This window comes from Prionailurus bengalensis, chromosome B3, assembly GCF_016509475.1.
Source record: "Prionailurus bengalensis isolate Pbe53 chromosome B3, Fcat_Pben_1.1_paternal_pri, whole genome shotgun sequence".
NCBI classification, from domain to species: Eukaryota; Metazoa; Chordata; class Mammalia; order Carnivora; family Felidae; genus Prionailurus; species Prionailurus bengalensis.
The window spans coordinates 100,263,712-100,282,699 of NC_057355.1; the positions used below are offsets into that span (position 1 = coordinate 100,263,712).

General features: G+C 38.2%; 1 protein-coding gene across 1 annotated transcript; it reads left to right on the forward strand.

The window, feature by feature from the left end:
- Positions 1-2,385: 2,385 nt before the first annotated feature.
- On the forward strand, positions 2,386-18,897 carry RTRAF (RNA transcription, translation and transport factor). The gene is made up of 8 exons (XM_043556155.1): positions 2,386-2,567; positions 4,362-4,486; positions 6,435-6,534; positions 12,174-12,260; positions 13,137-13,225; positions 16,086-16,154; positions 18,408-18,456; positions 18,576-18,897. The coding sequence occupies exons 1-8, from the start codon at positions 2,507-2,509 to the stop codon at positions 18,728-18,730; spliced, it is 735 nt and encodes a 244-aa protein (XP_043412090.1). The 5' UTR covers positions 2,386-2,506; the 3' UTR covers positions 18,731-18,897.
- The last annotated feature ends 91 nt before the right edge of the window (positions 18,898-18,988 follow it).

Here is an 18,988-nt window from a genome sequence, read left to right on the forward strand (position 1 = left end):
TTGTTTTGCATTAAAGGGTCAATTCCAGAAAACAAATTTTAAGAGCTGCTTTTCTCCACTTTTTAAAGAAACGCAGGGGCAACTGGTGGCTCAGTTGGTTAGGCGTCCAACTTTGTCTCAGGTCGTGATCTCACAGTTCATGGGTTCGAGCCCCACATCGGGCTCTGTGCTGACAGCTCAGAGCCTGGAGCCTGCTTCAGATTCTGTGTCTCCCTCTCTCTTGGCTCCTCCCCGCTTGTGCACATGTACTCTGTCTCTCTCAAAAATAAATAAACATTAAAAAAAATAAAGGAATGCATTATTTGCAACTGCATGTAACCATTCCTTTATTATTTTCCCTTCCTTGTCTGGTTAATTTTTTCTTCTTATTTTTTCGCTAGTATTTCATTAATTATACACCTAGCATGCACCACAGTATATACTTATAGCTTCAGCTTTGATCAAATTTTATGTAAGGCAAGACACTCTTGAAACTGGGTTTCTTGATTCACTCTTGAAGCATCTTAATTGGAAAATATAGATTGTCTCACAGTGCCTCCTTAAAGCTGTACAGGTATCTGCTGCTTTTTAAAAGTTTGCATTATGCCACTTGACTTTTCAAAAAACAAACAAACAAACAAACCAGAAAACCATTGGTATCTCTTTTTGCTAACTGAAAGAAGCCTGAAGAGGATTTTTGCTTTTACAATGAAAGGGGAAAGCAAAAATAGTGTGCAACATTCGTTTTGCAGCAAGCCGTTATACAGGCAGCAGCCCCTGAAGCAGCAGGCAAAGCACCGCCAAGCCCCCTTCCCCAGGAACCACACTCAGCATCTCAGCATCAAGCCTCAGAGCTTTGAACTGTATCTGTGAGCATCTGTGCTTTATTTTGATTTATTTTGTGCATTCATTAGCGAGATGCGCTTTAAGGTATTAGAAAAGCCTGAGAGAGGTCATATTTGGGGCCTGGGACACTTGCAATTTTTCCATATAAGTTAATGGTAATTGCTTCTTTGCTTATACCACTTCTAGTTTATGAAAGTTTTCATAGGAACGCTCTACTTTCAGGGAACAAGGGAAAGCTGTTTTTTAATCTGACAGTACACTTTGTATTTCCCATTAGGTATCACTTTCTAACTCTAGATTAGAAGTATTTATTTACATGTCTATCATGGCTATTAAACTTCCTGAAAATATCTTATGTGATGCCCCACAAATGCTAATACAGTGTTTAATAATAGTATGTTGAAATGAAATGAAACGTGTATAGTTGGCTTACCCCCCAAGAACTTCAACAGGTCCTCTTTGCATGGCATGAAAGGCCTTTTGTGATCAGGCCCCCACCTCTTTCCACTGTCATATCAGCTGTCATTCTCTCCTACCCTCCAGACCCTAGAAGTTCTAGACCCTCCAGATCATGCTACTGCTCACTCCTTGCTTTTGTTCATTTGCCTCCTGACAAATGACTGCCACAGTTCCTACTTGTTTATCTGTTTATTGTTTGTCTTCCCTCATTAGCCTTTTAAACTTTGTGAAAGTGGGGGCCTGGTCTGTCTTGCTCACTGCTGTCTCCCCAGTGTCTGAAAGCAGATAGAGACTGGACCAGTCTTAAAGACAAGAAGTTTTGATTATTTCCAAAGGCAACAGAGAATCACTAAAAGATGCATTAAAAAATTATCAACAGGTTTTTGTTTTTGAAAATCACTATGGTTGCTGTAGGGAGTGGGGTGTGGATGGATTGGAGAGGGCAAGACTGACCCTAAGAAATCTTACCATTAGAGTAAGCAAAAATGATGAAAGCCTGATTTGAGGTAGCATTAGTGGGGTTGGGAGGAGGTGAGGGATTGGAGACAGTGAGAGAACAGCAGGAATGGATGGCCTGCTGGATGCTGTGACTGAGGGTGAAAGGTAGTAAAGGATGACTCCCAGTTTCTGGCTTCAGAGATTCCGTAGCTGGTGGTGACGATGTCTGGAACCGTCACACAGTGTTACCGTTGTACGTTTACTTGTGGGTCTGAAAGGGACCTTGCTAAATCTTTGAATTAGCAGTGTAAGAGAGCACCTAATACATGGGAGGTATATAATAATGAATGAATGGATGCACTGAAAGTAATTCTATGGCCCGATGAGAGGAGAGGCCACAGTAGAAATTCTACACTTACTATTATTTGCCTGCTGTATCAAGAAAGAGAGAAAAACAAGAGGAAACTGGCTTTGAAAACAAGTGAGAACTAAGTGACTACTCAGAAGCTTTCTGCCTATTGTACAACCAGGAAGCTGACAATAAAGTTTATTTGAGCGCCGACGTGCCCCGACGTGGCCCCGCCTACCCAGTCGGAGCCGCGATTGGTGGGCATTCCCCGGCTCCGCCGTTCCTAAGCTCTGATTGGTGAGGGCAGCCGTCATTTCGGAGCGTCCCGGCGCCTTCCCGCCCTCTCGCCGCGTCGCCGGTGCCTGTGCCGCCTGGTCCTCCTCGCCTCTCCTCTCCCGGCCGAAGCCCGGGGGACCAGAGCGAGACGCGGGGACCATGTTCCGACGCAAGCTGACGGCCCTCGACTACCACAACCCGGCTGGCTTCAACTGCAAAGGTGAGGCGGCGTCCCGAGGCCGACCGCGCGTCTGTGACCCCGCCGGCTGCCGCTCCCTCAGTCCCCGCACCCGGACCCTCCGCGGCCTTGTTTCCCCCCGGGGTCCTCTGGCCCCTCTTTTCCCGGCCGCCAAGCACCTCTTTTTTCCGCCGCCTGTGCTTGGCTTGGGAGCCCCCTCACCCATTCCTGCCTGGGCATTGCCACTTTGTGCACTTGCTAAACTCCAACCACCACCTCCCACCCACACCCTCAGCACGCTAGGGAGTATTCGCTTTCTAACTTAGCCCTTCAACTCCATGGTTCTCCGGGTGACTGGGCGATACCGTAAGCAGAGTGCTGAAATCTGTGTTAGGTGGTAAGTTGAAGACTAGTTCATTGCCCGCTGGGAGCTCAAGGGTGAGGGTGGGGAACGGTCGGAGCCCACCCAGCAGTTTGAGATCCGAGAGAGTGCACAGTGAAGTGCAGGACTGACAGAGTTACGGTAAACACGTAACAAGCTTGTGGATTTGTGCAAAAAAGTTAATAGCAGATGATCAGGGGGGTTGGATTGTAGAACGGAAAGGTATCTGGGATTTCACAGCATTAAATTTTAGAAAGGATTAACACTGCTACCTACTGTTACTCAACTACTACCCACCACTCCTTCCGTCTTCCAGAGTTTTTGACCTGTGGTCGACTAAAAAGTTTGAAAGCATAGAGTATAACCCCCGCCCAGGGGTACTAAGACCATTGTATAATTCTCAAGACTTAATAATGGAAGCCTGAGTTTGAGATTGAAAATTATTTCTGAGCAGTATGCGTGTATTTTGTTAATCTCCTGTAGAATCTCATAAATTTATAGAATCTTGTTGTTTTTTTTTTTACTTTCCCTTTATTTAATAATAATAATAATAATAATAATAATAATAATAAAAAGATCAGTGGCGGGGCGCCTGGGTGGCTCAGTCGGTTAAGCGGCCGACTTCGGCTCAGGTCATGATCTCGCGGTCTGTGAGTTCGAGCCCCGCGTCGGGCTCTGTGCTGACAGCTCAGAACCTGGAGCCTGTTTCAGATTCTGTGTCTCCCTCTCTCTGACCCTCCTCTGTTCATGCTCTGTCTCTCTCTGTCTCAAAAATAAATAAACGTTAAAAAAAAAATTAAAAAATAAATAAAAAAATAAAAAGATCAGTGGCAACAGAGCTTAGATCTAGATTTCAAACTTCGGACAATTTTCTCATCTGTAAATTGGGGATATTACCTTCGCAAAAAAGTGAGAGGATTAAATGAAATGTATTGAACTTTCTCTTGTATGCACTTATGACAGTAAATGACAACAGTGGTCAGTATCTTCTGTTTTTCTGTTTTGTCATTTAGTTTTTTGTACTTTGTTATTACTTTGCTATAAATTTAACTTTGCCCAGTCCTCCCTCACTTTCCTCCCTGAAAGGAACTGGAATAATAACTAACAAATAGCAAAAATATGTGCCAGACACTGTTTTTATCCATATTTATTTAATCTTCATAACAACCCCAAGATGTAAGTGCTGTTATTACACTCATTTTGATACTCAGTCTGAGGCACAGAAAATTTAAGGTGATCAGCCCAAGTTCACACAACCAAGTGTCTGCAGCTAGAATATGAATGCAGGCCAGGGCTTGAACAGTTTTTTAATCAGTTCATCCAAATCCTGCACTTCCAACTTGTACTTTAAGCAGCTCAGTTAACTTCTTATTTTGGAGTCAAAAGATTATTTGTAGAGAAAGAAGTGCTTTTTCCTAATGCTTCTAATGATTTATGAAATACCTTTGTTGCAGATGAAACAGAATTTAGAAACTTTATTGTTTGGCTTGAAGACCAGAAAATCAGGCACTACAAGATTGAAGACAGAGGTAATTTAAGGAACATCCACAGCAGTGACTGGCCCAAGTTCTTTGAAAAGGTAATGAATTAGAAAGTGAATAAAAGTACAGAGAGCTTTTCTAAAACTTACATGAAGACAGTTGAGCTTAAATTACTTTGTGCTTTTAAAATAAATAAAAATAATAATGATCAGTATTAGGAAAGCTGGGTTTCAAGGATTTAACTTTTCTCTTTCCATGTTTGTTTTTAAACCAAATTATATTATCTCTCCCTACCAAACTTTCAGTATTAGAAAGCAATAGTTTTGTCTGGAAACACTGTGAGGTTTCTTAATGTGACATGTATTCTGTAAATGGTAAAAGTGGCCAAAATTAGAATTTTTACATTAGACTAAAAAAGTAGGAATAACACACTTACTATGTTAAGACATTGACTTACTTGCAAACTAAGATTATGTCTTGTTTGGGCTTATATTTAATGTACATAGTAGATGTTCATTGTTGTGTACATTATAAACATTCCTGACAAGGTCTGTGTATATCTTATTTTTACAGCTAGAATAGTTTTCCTATTGACTTAGTTTAATCGTAGTAACATTTTTGTAGAAAAAGGAATTGTTTTCAAATTAGAATAAAAATCATATTTCCTGGCATTGTTACTTACATTAAACATTTTCATCAGCTTCATTACTTTGAAGAAAAAGATATTTTCCTTTAAAAATATGAAAAGTAAATTTTTTCATTTGCCGCAGCAAAGTGATTAGGTACTTTTCTCTTTAGAATCAGAGATTTTGTGTATTAAGGGATTGTGTAAGTTACACACTAGCTGTATGACCACAGGCAAATTTTGTTAAGGTTTCTGTGTCTCAATATTGTCATCAGTAAATAGGGATAACCGTAGTGCCAATGCCATAGCAGTGGCACATATTAGTGAGTGATATATGCTCATTACTTCCCCTGCCTGTCCTAGCATTATTGCTACTACTGCTATTTTCTTTTTTCTTAAAAACTATTTTTTTGAAACTTTTGGTAGGTTTAAGACTTGGAAGTATGTTGTTAGGATTTTATATTTGTATATATCACCTCTCATGACACATTCATGTGTATAAGACAACACAAAGTTTCACAGAAGGGTACTTGAAGAACATGAAAATTTTTCTAATGGAAAACACCTAAAAGTGACAGTAAAGTAAGATAACTTAAGTGTTTTGGAACTTGCAATCCAGATATTATCTTTCAAGTTGGTCTCTTTGGAATAATGAAGTCATTGTTTCAAACATATTCAGAACTTTTGGAATTACTTTTAAATCATGAGACGTGTTTTGAATATCTTTAATACTGGTAATTTTTTATACTTTAAGGTGGATTTGTTTTTTGCATCATGACCAAATCATGTGAATGAAGTGTTTTCTTTAAAGCAGGGAGATCAAATTTTGGGTTAGAAAATGAGTTCTAGCGAAAAAAATACTGATTTGTCAAGTACCCTGAAAAGATTTCCAAAAGGGAGTTGCAGCAGTTTTGGCTAAATAGCATTGTTCCTGAAATTAGATGTTGAGCTCTTAAGAGACCCATTTGAAGGACAGTGTTCACTTTTTAAAGTGTTTTTGGGGTTTTGTTGTTGTTGTTGTTGTTGTTTTTAAACTGTGTGTTTTCAGAACTGGAGTCAGAAAGTTTAGGTTCAAGTCCCAGATCTAAGCTGTGTAACTGCTAGCAGGTGTTAATATCTAGGCCATATTTCCTCATCTGTAAAATAAGGAAGTTGTTTTTAGACCAGTGGTGCTTTACCTAGAATCTCCAAAAGTAAAAATTGCGAAAACCAAGATGGAAATACTTTTTTTTTTTTTTTTTTTTTTTTAAGTAGTACGTGTACGTGTTTCCATCCTTTGGGGTAAGTAATTGTATCAACAATTTAGTAATATAAACGTTGTTTATATTTGTAGAGATCCAAACTAAGATCTCTTTCAACTACCATTTTTTGATTCTGCTATGTTACAGTAATAATGAAACCAGGTATTTTTTTCTTCACAGTATCTCAGAGATGTTAACTGTCCTTTCAAGATTCAAGATCGACAAGAAGCAATTGACTGGCTTCTTGGCTTAGCTGTTAGACTTGAATATGGAGATAATGGTATGTTTTGTGGGGAATGTGTGTTTCACAGAGAGGGAGGGGAAAGGTGGGAGCAAAAGGAATGTCAAAATGTAGGGAACTTACCAGTTGAGTTTCGTTGTCTTATATTGTTTTACCTTTGGTGCATTGTAGGTTTTACACATCCTCATTTCCCTTTTTATCATCTTTTCAAAAATTTACTTTTTGAAACCATTCTTCTGTGTCTAGCTCTTACCCCTGCAACTCCCAAATTATCTAGGAAAGAGTTTTCTTTTAAAAAATTACAGCCTCTTCATTATCATAAAGCATTGAAAGCAACTGTCTTTCGTTGGTACTTTTTAAAAGATTTCTTTATTTAGAGAGAGCAGGAGAGGGGCACAGAGAGGAGAGAGAGAATCCCCGGCAGGCTCCCTGCTGCCAGTGCAGAGTCTGATGCAGGGCTCGAACTCATGAACTGTGCGATCATGACCTGAGCCAAAATCAAGAATCAGAGCTTAACCAACTGAATCACCCAGATGCCCCTTTTATTGGTATTTAGATTTTTTCTTTTAGAATTTAGAATGGTGTCTCCTTGTAATTGTCTTCTCCCAAAGTAACATTACTTTGGTAAATTTGCTGTTTTTCACAGTCTGCACCTTAGCCTTTTGTGTTAAATTGTTGTTAGAATCCTAGAATTGATGGCATTTCAGACTGTTGGTTGCAGCTGGTAATTTCACAAGAGACTGAAACATGTATCTAATGCCAATAGGTGCTGTAGCCCTATTATGTAGTAATATGTTTATTACTTTTGTTAATATTGTTTTATTATATATACTTATATTATTGGAAACTTTTGAATATTAGTACCTGTAGTAAAAAAAAAAAAAATTCCAGTAAATTTGTTTCCTCTCATTAGACCATTTCATTTTGAAAGGGCTACCAACATCTAAATGCAGCATCCAGTTATCTTACCTCCATCCTCTGCATTTTATGTTGTTCTCTTTTATGCAACTGTCTCTTACAGTCCCTTCCATTTGCCTTTTTGATCTTTGTCGTCTCCCTTTTCCTTCCAGCCTGTCGCCGTCCACCTTTTCTGATGTCCAGTGGATCTTTTCTTTTCCATTCCCACTGCTATAACCCTGACTCAGGCTCTTGTCACTTTCTGCTGAGATTATTGTAGTGTATTTCAGACTCCTCTCCCATTAGCTTCATCCTCATGACCCACCAGGCTTCCTTTTGGAAACATAAGTGTTTTAGAATGCTTTGCTCTGTTTCTGAAGAACAGTTACTATTATATATTCAGGAACACCATTGCTTTCCCCCTTTCTACAAAAGGAACTCCAGGTTCCCTTGGTCTGGTATTCAAGGCCTTTGATAACTGGTATCCAATTAGTATTCACATACTTGACATCCCAGTCAAACTAGAAGAGCGCTGTTTCCTGTTTACATCTGTTTTTTCTCCCTTAGACTTCTTTGCTTACACTTTTCCTTGATCAGAATGCCATACCAGTCTGTCTCTATGCATCCAGATCCTACTCATCCTTGTAAGATCCAGCGCAACTGCCACCTTAGCAAGAATATTTCCTTCTCTCAACTGTCATAGCTTTTTTTTTTAATTTGTTTACATTTATTTATTTTTGAGAGAGAGAGCGTGAGCGGGGGAGGGGCAGAGAGAGAAGGAGACACAGAATCCAAAGCAGGCTCCAGGCTCTGAGCTGTCAGCACAGAGCCCGACGCGGGGCTCAAACCCATGAACTGTTGACATCATGGCCTGAGCCAAAGTAGGACGCTCAACTGACCGAGCCAACCAGGCACCCTTCAACCTTCATAGCGTTTACCTTCATGCTTTGTGTACCTTTTATGTCATTCGCCCCTTTCCATTTTGTTTATATGTCTTATTTGCCCCACTAAATTATAAGCTGATACTCAACTTTGTTTCCTACATTGTACCTCTATTAGCGTCCTATTGCTGCTGTACCAGATTACCACAAATTCAGTGACTTAAGACACAATTTATTATCTTACAGTTTTGGAGGCTAGAAGTCCAACATCTGTCTTACTAAAGTCAGTTTGTCCACAGGGCTGGTTCCTTTTGAGGCTTTATGGGAAGATTCATTTCTTTGCCTTTTTCACTTTCCAGAGGCCACCTGCATTCCTTGATTCTGGCTCCTTTATCTTCAAATTTAGCAGCATAGCATCTTCAAATCTCTCTGTGACTCTTCCATTGCCACATCTTCTCTGACTCTGATCTTCCTGCCTCCCTCTTACAAGGATGCTATGATTATATTGAGCCCACCTGGATAATCCAGTATAATTCTCCCATTTCAAGGTCCTTAATTAAAACACATCTGTAAAGTTCCTTTTGCCATGTAACCCAACATACTCCTAGGTTTAGGTATTGGGATATTGACATCTTGGGGCCGGGGCAGGGGACGAGGTGGGAAGGCAGGGGAACAGTCATGATTTTATCTGCCACAGTATCTGACATAGTTTCTTGGAGACAGTAGATGTGCTTATTAACTTTAATGTTTGGCAAATTACGAGTATTTACGTATACTGCTACAGAGCATCAACCAGCTATTTTTTGCTGGTTCCTCAGACTTACATTTCAGAAGCCTTATGGCAGAAGTCTTAAGGAAATCTCTAAGACTCTTTACTTTCAATTTTAGTTTAGAAAGAAAATACTTGTGGGGCACCTGGCTGGCTCAGTAGGAAGAGTGTGTGACTCTTGATCTCAGGGTCATGAGTTTGAGCCCACGTTGGGTGTAGAGATTACTAAAATAAATAAATAAATAAATAAACTTAAAAAAAAAAAAAAAAAGGGAAGAAAATACTTGTGATTCTCTCCCTTTATGTAATCATAAGCCTTGGTAGCATTAGTTGATTTTTAGGGTCTTTAGCAAAGTCTTTAACTGTTCTGCTCTGGGTTGACAGTAACTCTTAATTTGTGACAAAATTTTCTCCAGCTTTTCCAAGGTGTTTCTCAGCTGTTGCCAAGTAAAATTGTAGTTACATCTGTTTATTTCTGTTTTACCCTTATTTATTTCATTTGTCCCATTTTTAGAATACTGCAACTTAGGTTACGTAGGTCCCAAGAACAGTAGATGCCATGTGAATGTCCTACAGTTGACTGTAACTTTTAAGTACATTTATCAAGTGTATTAAAAGCCTAAACTAGAAAACAAGTGTTTGTTTAATTTTAAAATTCAGAATTGCAGACCATTTTTGGAAAAGGGTAAAGTAGTAATACTGTCCCTTATCAGTAGGGGGTGCTGTTGTTCTTTTGTTTTACATTAATATGTTGCATTCTTCTTGACTTCTTTGACATAATTTCAGATTTACAGAAGTTGCAAAATAGTACAAAGGATTTTCCAATATCCATATGTAAAAAATGTTAGCATTTTACTTCATTTGCCTTATCCTTTTCTACCTACCCAAATACACATATGTAATTTTTTTCTAAGCCATTTGATAAGTTGTAAATGATTCTTTTCCCCTTACGTTACTTTAACGCACATTTGCTAAAAAAGACTGGCTTCAATAATTACAGTATAGTTATCAAAATCAGGAAATTAACTTTAATTCAGTACTGTTACATACAGTTGTTATATTTTTCCAGTTGTCTCAGTAGTGTTCTTTATAGCAAAAAAAAAAAAAAAAATCCTGGACCATATGTTGGATTCGGCTATTCTGTTTAGCCTCCTATACTCTGGAACTTTTTTAAGTTTGTTTATTTATTTTGATTGCACGTACATGTTGCCAGCGGGGGAGGGGCAGAGAGAGAGAAAGAGAAAATCCCAAGCAGACTCTGCATGGTGACAGCGTAGAGCCCGAGGCGGGCTCCAACCCACAAACTATGAGATCATGACCTGAGTTGAAATCAAGAGTCAGAGGCTTAACTGACTGAACCACCCAGGTGCCCCTAATCTGCAACATTTACTCAGTCACTTTTGTGCTTCATGACGCTGACAGTTTTTTTGTAGAATGTCACTCAGTTTGGGTTTGTTCGATATTTCTTCATAAGTTGATTCAAGATTTGTACTTTTGTTAAGAATAGCACAGAAGTAGGGGCGCCTGGGTGGCTCAGTGGTTAAGCATCCAACTTCGGCTCAGGTCATGATCTAACTGCTTTTGAGTTCGAGCCTCGAGTCAGGCTCTGTGCTGCCAGCTCAGAGCCTAGAGCCTGATTCAGGTTCTGTCTCTCTCCTTTCCTCCCTCCCTCTCCCCCTCCCCCTCTCCCCCTCCCCCACTCACGCTCTGTCTCTGTCCCTCAAAAATAAATAAATATTAAAAAAAAAAAAGTAGCACAGAAGTGATATATTCTTTTAAGTTAGTGATATGCCTCAGTACTAGTCATGTACTGGTCACGTTCTGTTCACTTGGATGAGGTTTGTCCACTGTAAAGTTAATATTTTCCCCTGTGTAATGTGTGTCTTGTGGGGAGATGATGTCAGTATGCTTTTACTCCTCAAACTACACTTCTACCTTTATTTTTTATTTTGTAATTTTTAAAAAAATTTTTTACTGTTTACTTTTGAGAGTGCGTGCGCAAATGGGCCAGGGCGGGTGGAGGGGAGACACAGAATCCAAAGCAGGCTCCAGGTTCTGAGCTGTCAGCACCGAGCCTGTTGCTGGGCTCAAACTCAAAAACCGTGAGATCATGACCTGAGCGCGCAGACGCTTAACCCACTGAGCCACCCAGGCGCCCCTACACCTCTACCTTTGGTCTCCATTTGATTTTTCTTGTCTGAGTCATTTATTATGTTGATGATGAGTGCCAGAAGTGTTTTTCTGATTCCATCATTTGTTCTACATTTATTTGTTGGCTTTTTACGGTAAAGAAAAAGGAGCTTTCCTTTTTCTCCAAATTATGTTTGTTTATATAAATTAGTGTAGATAATGTGGATTCTTATTTTACTCAGTGGGTCATAATCTTTTTTTGTCATTGTGTGATGTTTACACGTTCCAGATTTGGCCAGTGGGAGCTTTTTTGAGCTAACTCCTGTGTGACTTAGATTTGAATGCTTTTGTTTTCCCTCTTGCTTCATTAACAGATCATAGAAGCACTGTAACCAAAGATGGCACTTTGGACTTATTTAGTGAATTACTATTAAATACTTACATTTGTAAATTCTTTTTAAGTATTGTTAATGATTTATCAAGTGAGAGTAATGAAACCTGCCTTTGGAATTCCGAATTTCACATCTCCATTAAATTAGTTTAGGTTTGTACATGATGGTGTACTTGATGTGCTGGTTTTTTGAGAAAGCAAGGTTTTGGAATTCCACATATGACATTCAAAAGACTTAGGGAAGAGATTTTTAGTGAGGTGGTATCTAATGTCATGTAACCTATACTTACTCCTCCCATTCTTCTACCCCTGTTAAGTTTCTCAGCAAGCTGTAAAAGCACTTTCTCTCCTTAGATTTAGATGGTGTGTGAATTGTGTTACTTTTAGAAATGTTAATGAAAAGATATTTGTATAGATATTCCAGTAATCATTGTAGCTTAATCAGAAAGCTACCATCACATTGTCTTCTGATGGATATTTTATAGCAAAAAAATAATTTGGATTGGATGAGTTATGTTTATAAATCAGTTTGGCTTAAATTCAGTAAGCAGTGTTTGTTTTACCTTAAGTAAAACAGTTCTACAAATTCTATTTTTGCCTATGTTTACAGCTGAAAAATACAAGGACCTGGTACCTGATAATACAAAAAATGCTGACAATGCAGCTAAAAATGCAGAGCCATTGATCAATTTGGATGGTAAGTGTATAAGTGCATAAAAGTGATCATCAGTATTTTTGGTCCCATAAATGTTTTTTTACTTCCTAGAATGAAGAAGTGTGGGTTTACTTGGTTTTAGTAAAGTAAGAATGCTTTATTTTCTGTGATGTTTTTTTATTGTCATTTACAATGTGTTTTCTCCCTCCTCTTACAGTTGAATAGCTGAATGTTAGAATGCTGTTCTTTGATGTGTTCATAGTAATTTGAAGGTTTTGATTTGTATTTAATCATGGTGGTGATTGTTTGCCTTCCTGGATGCATAAAATATTTTTTCTAATCTAATGACATGAGACAAGTACTAAAATTTTTCATTATTTGAAATTCCAAGTGCCTTTAAGAAATTTTCTTTTTAAAAGTATGAAGATTCCAGTTACATTATAATAATTTAAGTATTCATTCATGACAGGTTCATTGTGACCTATGATTCACAAGCTACTCTTATGAATTAATAAGCTGGTTAGACAGACTCTCTAGAGCTGCTACTTGGAGAAGAGGTTTTGGGAAAATTATCAATTGAGGGAATTGAGTTTAAAATTGATAGCTTTGGGAAGAAATGTTTCTTAAAATTGCTACAGTAAGTGTGCCTTTTGGGAAATGTTACAGGACAAACCTAACGGGGGTTAATTTAGTCATTTATTGGATTGTTCAGTGTGGCTGATTAATAGAGAACCCATTGAGCTCATCAGTTAGCCTAATTGTTGATGTCCCTACACTGCTCTTACCAACAGCAGTTTTAAAAACTAAGAGGCTGTTATTGGAAAATTAAAAATGTCTTTTATAGGTTTATATACTTACACATAGATCTATAATAACATGCTTATAGAGCTGTAAGTTTCCATTTTTTATCTTTTACAGTAAATAATCCAGATTTTAAGGCTGGTGTAATGGCTTTGGCTAACCTTCTTCAGATTCAGCGTCATGATGATTACCTGGTTATGCTTAAGGTCAGTTTCATATTCTTGATTCTTTAAAAAAATTTTCTTAATGTTTACTTATTTTTGAGAAGAGAGAGACAGAGCATGAGCGGGGGAGGGGCAGAGAGAGAGGGAGACACAGAATCTGAAGCAGGCTCCAGGGTCTGAGCTATCAGCACAAAGCCAGATGCAGGGCTCAAATCCATGAGCCATGAGATCATGACCTGAGCTGAAGTTGGACGCCCAACCCACTGAGCTACCCAGGTGCCCCACATATTCTTGATACTTGACAGAAACCTTGTATGTAGAAAAAAAAATTCATTTTCTAAAAATTAACTGTGTTATTTAAATATATGGTTAAATGACAGGAATTTGGGACTTAAAGCAGATTTCATCTGTTTTAGGTTATCTAATAGCAGCTAACATCAAAGAGTGTTTACTTTGTGCCTGCCACTGTGCTAAATCCTTGGCAAAGAGATCTCATTCAGTCCTCCCAACCGTCCTGGAGATAGATGCCGATATCCTTTAATTTTAATATGTATATGAAGAAATTGAGACCAAAAGAATAGATAATGTCCAGATGACACAAAAATTGATAGAGCCAGGAATTTTATCTGGGCACTTGTGGTCTGACCTAGCGGTCCATTCTTTTTCCTGTATCTTCCAATTCTACTTAATCATTCCTTTTAAAGATTTGTGATCTGTACTCAACTAAGATAATGGAAAATGCCAAATTGGTAATGGTGGATTTGGCCAAAAATATATACCCCAGAATCTCTTTGAGGAATGAATGTTTTTATTTTTCCCAATGCCCCATCCTAGGTAGGCTACTTAGTTCATACCTGCATGTTAGGGAACCCAGTGATCTGAAAAGAGGTCTCTTATTTCTAAGAGGAAAGATATACTTCAGCAGAGTTAGGTCCCATAATTGTGATAGTACAGTGGGGTGGGGGGGGAGGAAGGGAGTGGTATTTAAGATACTTAAGATTCCAGACTTAGAAATTATTTTAGAAATTATTACTGATCTTATGAGAAATTAAAGAGCTTTCGACTATACCTAATACATATAAATTACCCTATTCTACTTTGCAGTAAATTGAATAATTAAATTCTGTTGTATCCATAAGAGATTAAGCCATAATTTATTCTTTTTAAAACTGTATGTATTAAATGACACTTCCAACAAGAGAAAAACTATTTCTACATTATTATAATTCTCTTCACTGAATCTAAACGTTAACTCAGATTTTCTCAACTCAGATAGGTTGCCAAGAGATAAAATATTGGGGCACCTGGCTGGCGCACTTGGTCATGACGAGCATGTGACTCTTTTTTCTTTAATGTGTATTTATTTTGAGAGGAGAGAGCATGTGCGAGCAGGGGAGGGGGAGAGAGAGAGAGAGAAAAAATCCCAAGCAGGCACTGCATTGTCAGTGCAGAACCTGATGTGGGGCTTGATCTCACAAACCACTGAGATCATGACTTGAGTTGAGGTCAAGAGTTAGATGCTTAGCCAACTGAGCCACCCAGGCGCCCAGAGCATGCAACTCCTGATCTTGGGGTCATGAGTTCGAGCCCCATGTTGGGTGTAGAGATTACTTAAATGAATACATAAATAAAAACTCTAAAAGGCAAAAAGTTGTTTTTATTGAAATTTAGCTCTTTATTCCTTACTTGGGCGATTATGTAAATTGCTTTGGAACAGTTCTGCAGTGGTCATGTCACCTTTAGTCATAAACTGAATGAGAAGACAAATAGACTAGCATATTTGGGGTGCTTTTATTAGACTTTAAAAACCCAAAGGGAGGGGCGCCTGGGTGGCGCAGTCGGTTAAGCGTCTGACTTCAGCCAGGTCACGATCTCGCGGCCCGTGAGTTCGAGCCCCGCGTCGGGCTCTGGGCTGATGGCTCGGAGCCTGGAGCCTGTTTCCAATTCTGTGTCTCCCTCTCTCTCTGCCCCTCCCCCATTCATGCTCTGTCTCTCTCTGTCCCAAAAATAAATAAACGTTGAAAAAAAAAAAAAATTAAAAAAAAAAAAACCCAAAGGGAAAAAGTATGAATCAGCTATAATCAAAAGCTTTTTAAATTCTAAGCTGTTTGTCTTGGAAGTTTGGAAGCATTCAAATAATCCATGACACTATTGCAGACATCTTCATAGGTTTGCCAAGTGTGAGAATCACTATATTGACTGGCAACTGGACTGATTATTGAAGATTGATTTAATGATTCTTTCTAAATGTAGTGTTTGGCTTGTTATATTATTAATAATTTTTCAGTTTTTGCATTTAAGTCACAATTGGCATCTACTAGAATTCCACTTAAAACTTATTTTTTAAACATGTGTAGGGCATGCATGCACTTATGTCTGCCATAATAAAATGCCTTGGTGATGGAAAAAACCAGTCCTTGAATGAGAGATCTGAAAATGTTTTAGTATAATTTAAAAAATCAAGGACAGTAGGTATGATATGCCACTCTTTTTGTCAAGAGTGTGTGTGTGTGCGCATTTATGCTTGAGCATGCTTATAATAGTCTTTTTAAGGATATACAGCAGTCTGGTTCGTTCCGTTGATTGTCTTCTGGAGGGATGGCTAAGGCTTGGGTAGGAAGGAGAACCCCCCCCCCTTTTTTTTAACACGTATCCTTTTTAAAAATTTATTTTTCACACACATGAATTACCTATTCAAAAAAATTTAATTTTTGTGAGCATCTTTCCACATTATAAAGTATTAAAAGTGAAAATGTTCATTCTAATAGCAGTTTGTTTTTGTTTAATTTATTAGGGAATTTTAATTCTAACTTGATTAGTCTCTAGGTGTCCTTATTCTCTAGAGTCAGAAGAAGAGATGAACAGCCAATGAAAAGTAAAAAATATTTTTTCGGTTTCTTAGGCAATTCGCATTTTGGTTCAGGAGCGCCTGACTCAGGATGCAGTTGCTAAAGCAAATCAAACAAGAGAGGTACGTACTATTTTTTTTAATAAATTCTAAATTGATCACTAATGAAAGGTTCTTCTAGCGTTGTCAGGAGTTTACACTTTGTATCTGCTTAAGATAAACTATGGTTGAACTGTCCAGAGAAAGGATAGGTTATTTCAGTGGGATTGAATTTGCTTAAGCAAATTATAGCTATTTTTGAGTGAAAAATAAATTTACCTCACTTCATACCTTAAAGCAGCTACCAGTAGCATATCCACAGTCCACCAGTACAAACCACTGCACGTGCCCAGTTATTTAAAAGAATTTACCTTGTAAAATTTACCAGGTTATTTTGACGAATTGCTGGAAAACAGGACACACCTTGTCTTTGTTACTAATTTTCTTCTTTGACGTAAATCCTGTCCTTGCTCTTTTGTTTCTTCAGAGAAATCTTTTCTCATTTTATTCATATTTCCTGGCATCACTTAGGAGAAAGTAACTTACCTAAGACCACCTAGTTGGTAAGCGGTTGAGCTCAAATAGTCTGATTCAAGAGCCAGGGCTCTTAACGGTTGATGGGGACAAAGGTCTGTGTGTGAAGGCCTGCATGAGCTCATTGGTCAGCTCAGGAGAATTCTGGCATAGGGGTGTGGAGGCTGTATTAGAGTGTAAGTTTCAAGGTTCAGGTGACTGCAGCTGTCCTCTTTCAGTCCTGCTTTGTAGGCTGAAAACTATACACCATGACAATTTTTCCCTTAATTCTGAGATATTGTAGATAAATTGTACTAGAAATCCAAAATCCCTAGTCTCATTGACTATGGGACAGTGCAGAGAATGTCCTCAGGGTTAGCAGTAGCAGGTGTCTGATAATGCCTCTTGCTATGAACAGATACTGCAGTGAATGCCTTGGGCACAATAAGCATTCTAGATTCTTGTCCTTTTTTTTGTCTCCCCTAATCCCCCAATGTCTTTTGTCCTCTGATCCCATCTTTAGTAAGACCCAGCAGTGTTAAAAGGTTATTAATGCCAGGGCAGTGTAGTTCTCTCTGAAAGACACTGTTTGTTTTAAAGGCTCTTTATTGCTTATTAATTATGTATGAATTGGGCCACTGGAAATTGGATTAAAGATCAGCTTATTTCACCCACGCTGTAGAACAGACAGTAAATTGTTCCGCCATAATAAAATCATTCATTCATTCGTTCAGCAAAACTATGTCTTCTGTTTGGAGGCGGTGCAAATGAGGGCATAGTCAACTCTTTTTACTCTTTTTTGCAAAGTACAATTTTATTTTCATTGCTCCAAATCTTTAGTGTCCTCTCAGAAGGTATCATGCTATAGGTATACATACAGTGGAGAGGTTCTTATAGTGAGTAGTCTTGTTTATAAACCATAACTAGTATTTGGGGCATATGGTCATCTTGAAGGGTTTAGCTGTTCCTTGGTGGTCTGTTGGCAGAGAAAACGAAAATAAGACTGGCCTAGAAAACTACTCAATGTAATTCTTTCTTGCTTTGCTTGCTAAATTTACATATCCATTTATTTCTTCACCTGTAGAATGTATTTAGCTATTTTAAAGTATTTGGAGCCTAGATAGATTTGCTTTAATATATTAGGTAAGAATTGAGTAGTGACATCCTAGCATTTGTAACATTGAAAGTATAGATTTTATATAGTATAATCAGAAAGTCTGGACTGTCTGTCCTTGTTGCTACTCTGAACTCCATGGAGGTTGGCATTATAGTCCCCATGTTTGGCATATGTGTATGTAGGTACTGACCAGTTAACTAAATGGTTTAAAGTTCATTTATTTTCCTGGACTTCAGAATAACTTCCAAATGAACTATTATTGAAAGTTAAATTCTATAAAGGTAATGTGGTAAACATCACACTAGCTGGAAAAAAGTTAATATAGATTTTAGATTTTGTATAAAAACAAATTAATGTGTTCAGAAATATTAAAAGTAAACCTATTTGCCCTGTACTGTGCTGCTTATTGTAGCTAAAACAGGACAACAGCAGCCCTGCTCAGCTGTCCTTCCACAACATCAGTGACAGAACAGCTGTGAAAGGAGCTAGTGTTTTATATGCCTAGTCTTAGAGGAGAGACTGGTTGGTAGAACTAGCTTCCCACTACATGTAGAGACCATTATTTCATCAAAAGGCAAATCTACAGAGAAAACACTCAGCCCCCCACCACTGCAGCTAAAAGGGTTAATAGAATAGCTAGCAGATTTTCAGTTACAGATGAGAAAAGAACATGATTTTTAACTATAAACTTTTATTTTGTCTTTAAGGGCTTACCTGTTGCTTTAGACAAACACATTCTTGGTTTTGACACAGGAGGTAAGTGATTTTGTTTTAATCCAAACTCTTATTTTTAGAGACTAGGTGATTATTTGGGGAAGAAATGGGCAAGTAAATGGTCTTGAATACGGATTAATGCAGTGTTTCTTATAAAATAGATGCAGTTCTTAATGAAGCTGCTCAAATTCTGCGATTGCTGCATATAGAAGAGCTCAGAGAGCTACAGACAAAAATTAATGAAGCCATAGTAGCTGTTCAGGCAATTATTGCTGATCCAAAGACAGACCACAGACTGGGGAAAGTTGGAAGATGAACGTTTTAGGATTTCAACTTCTCACGTACTTAGTACAATTGGGAACCATGTACACTCTGGCATGTGTTTGGAAATCAAATGTCACATTTTCAAGAGAAGAATCCTAGAAAATTGTTCTTGAGATTTACCATCATTGCTTTTTCTTTAATAAAGTTCAGGAAAGTGGATTTTTTTTTTTTTGGACTGTTATGTTTGTGTATCTATATAATTAATCGTCCTCTTTTGTGGGTGAGGTACATGCCAGTCCCCAGCACTGTT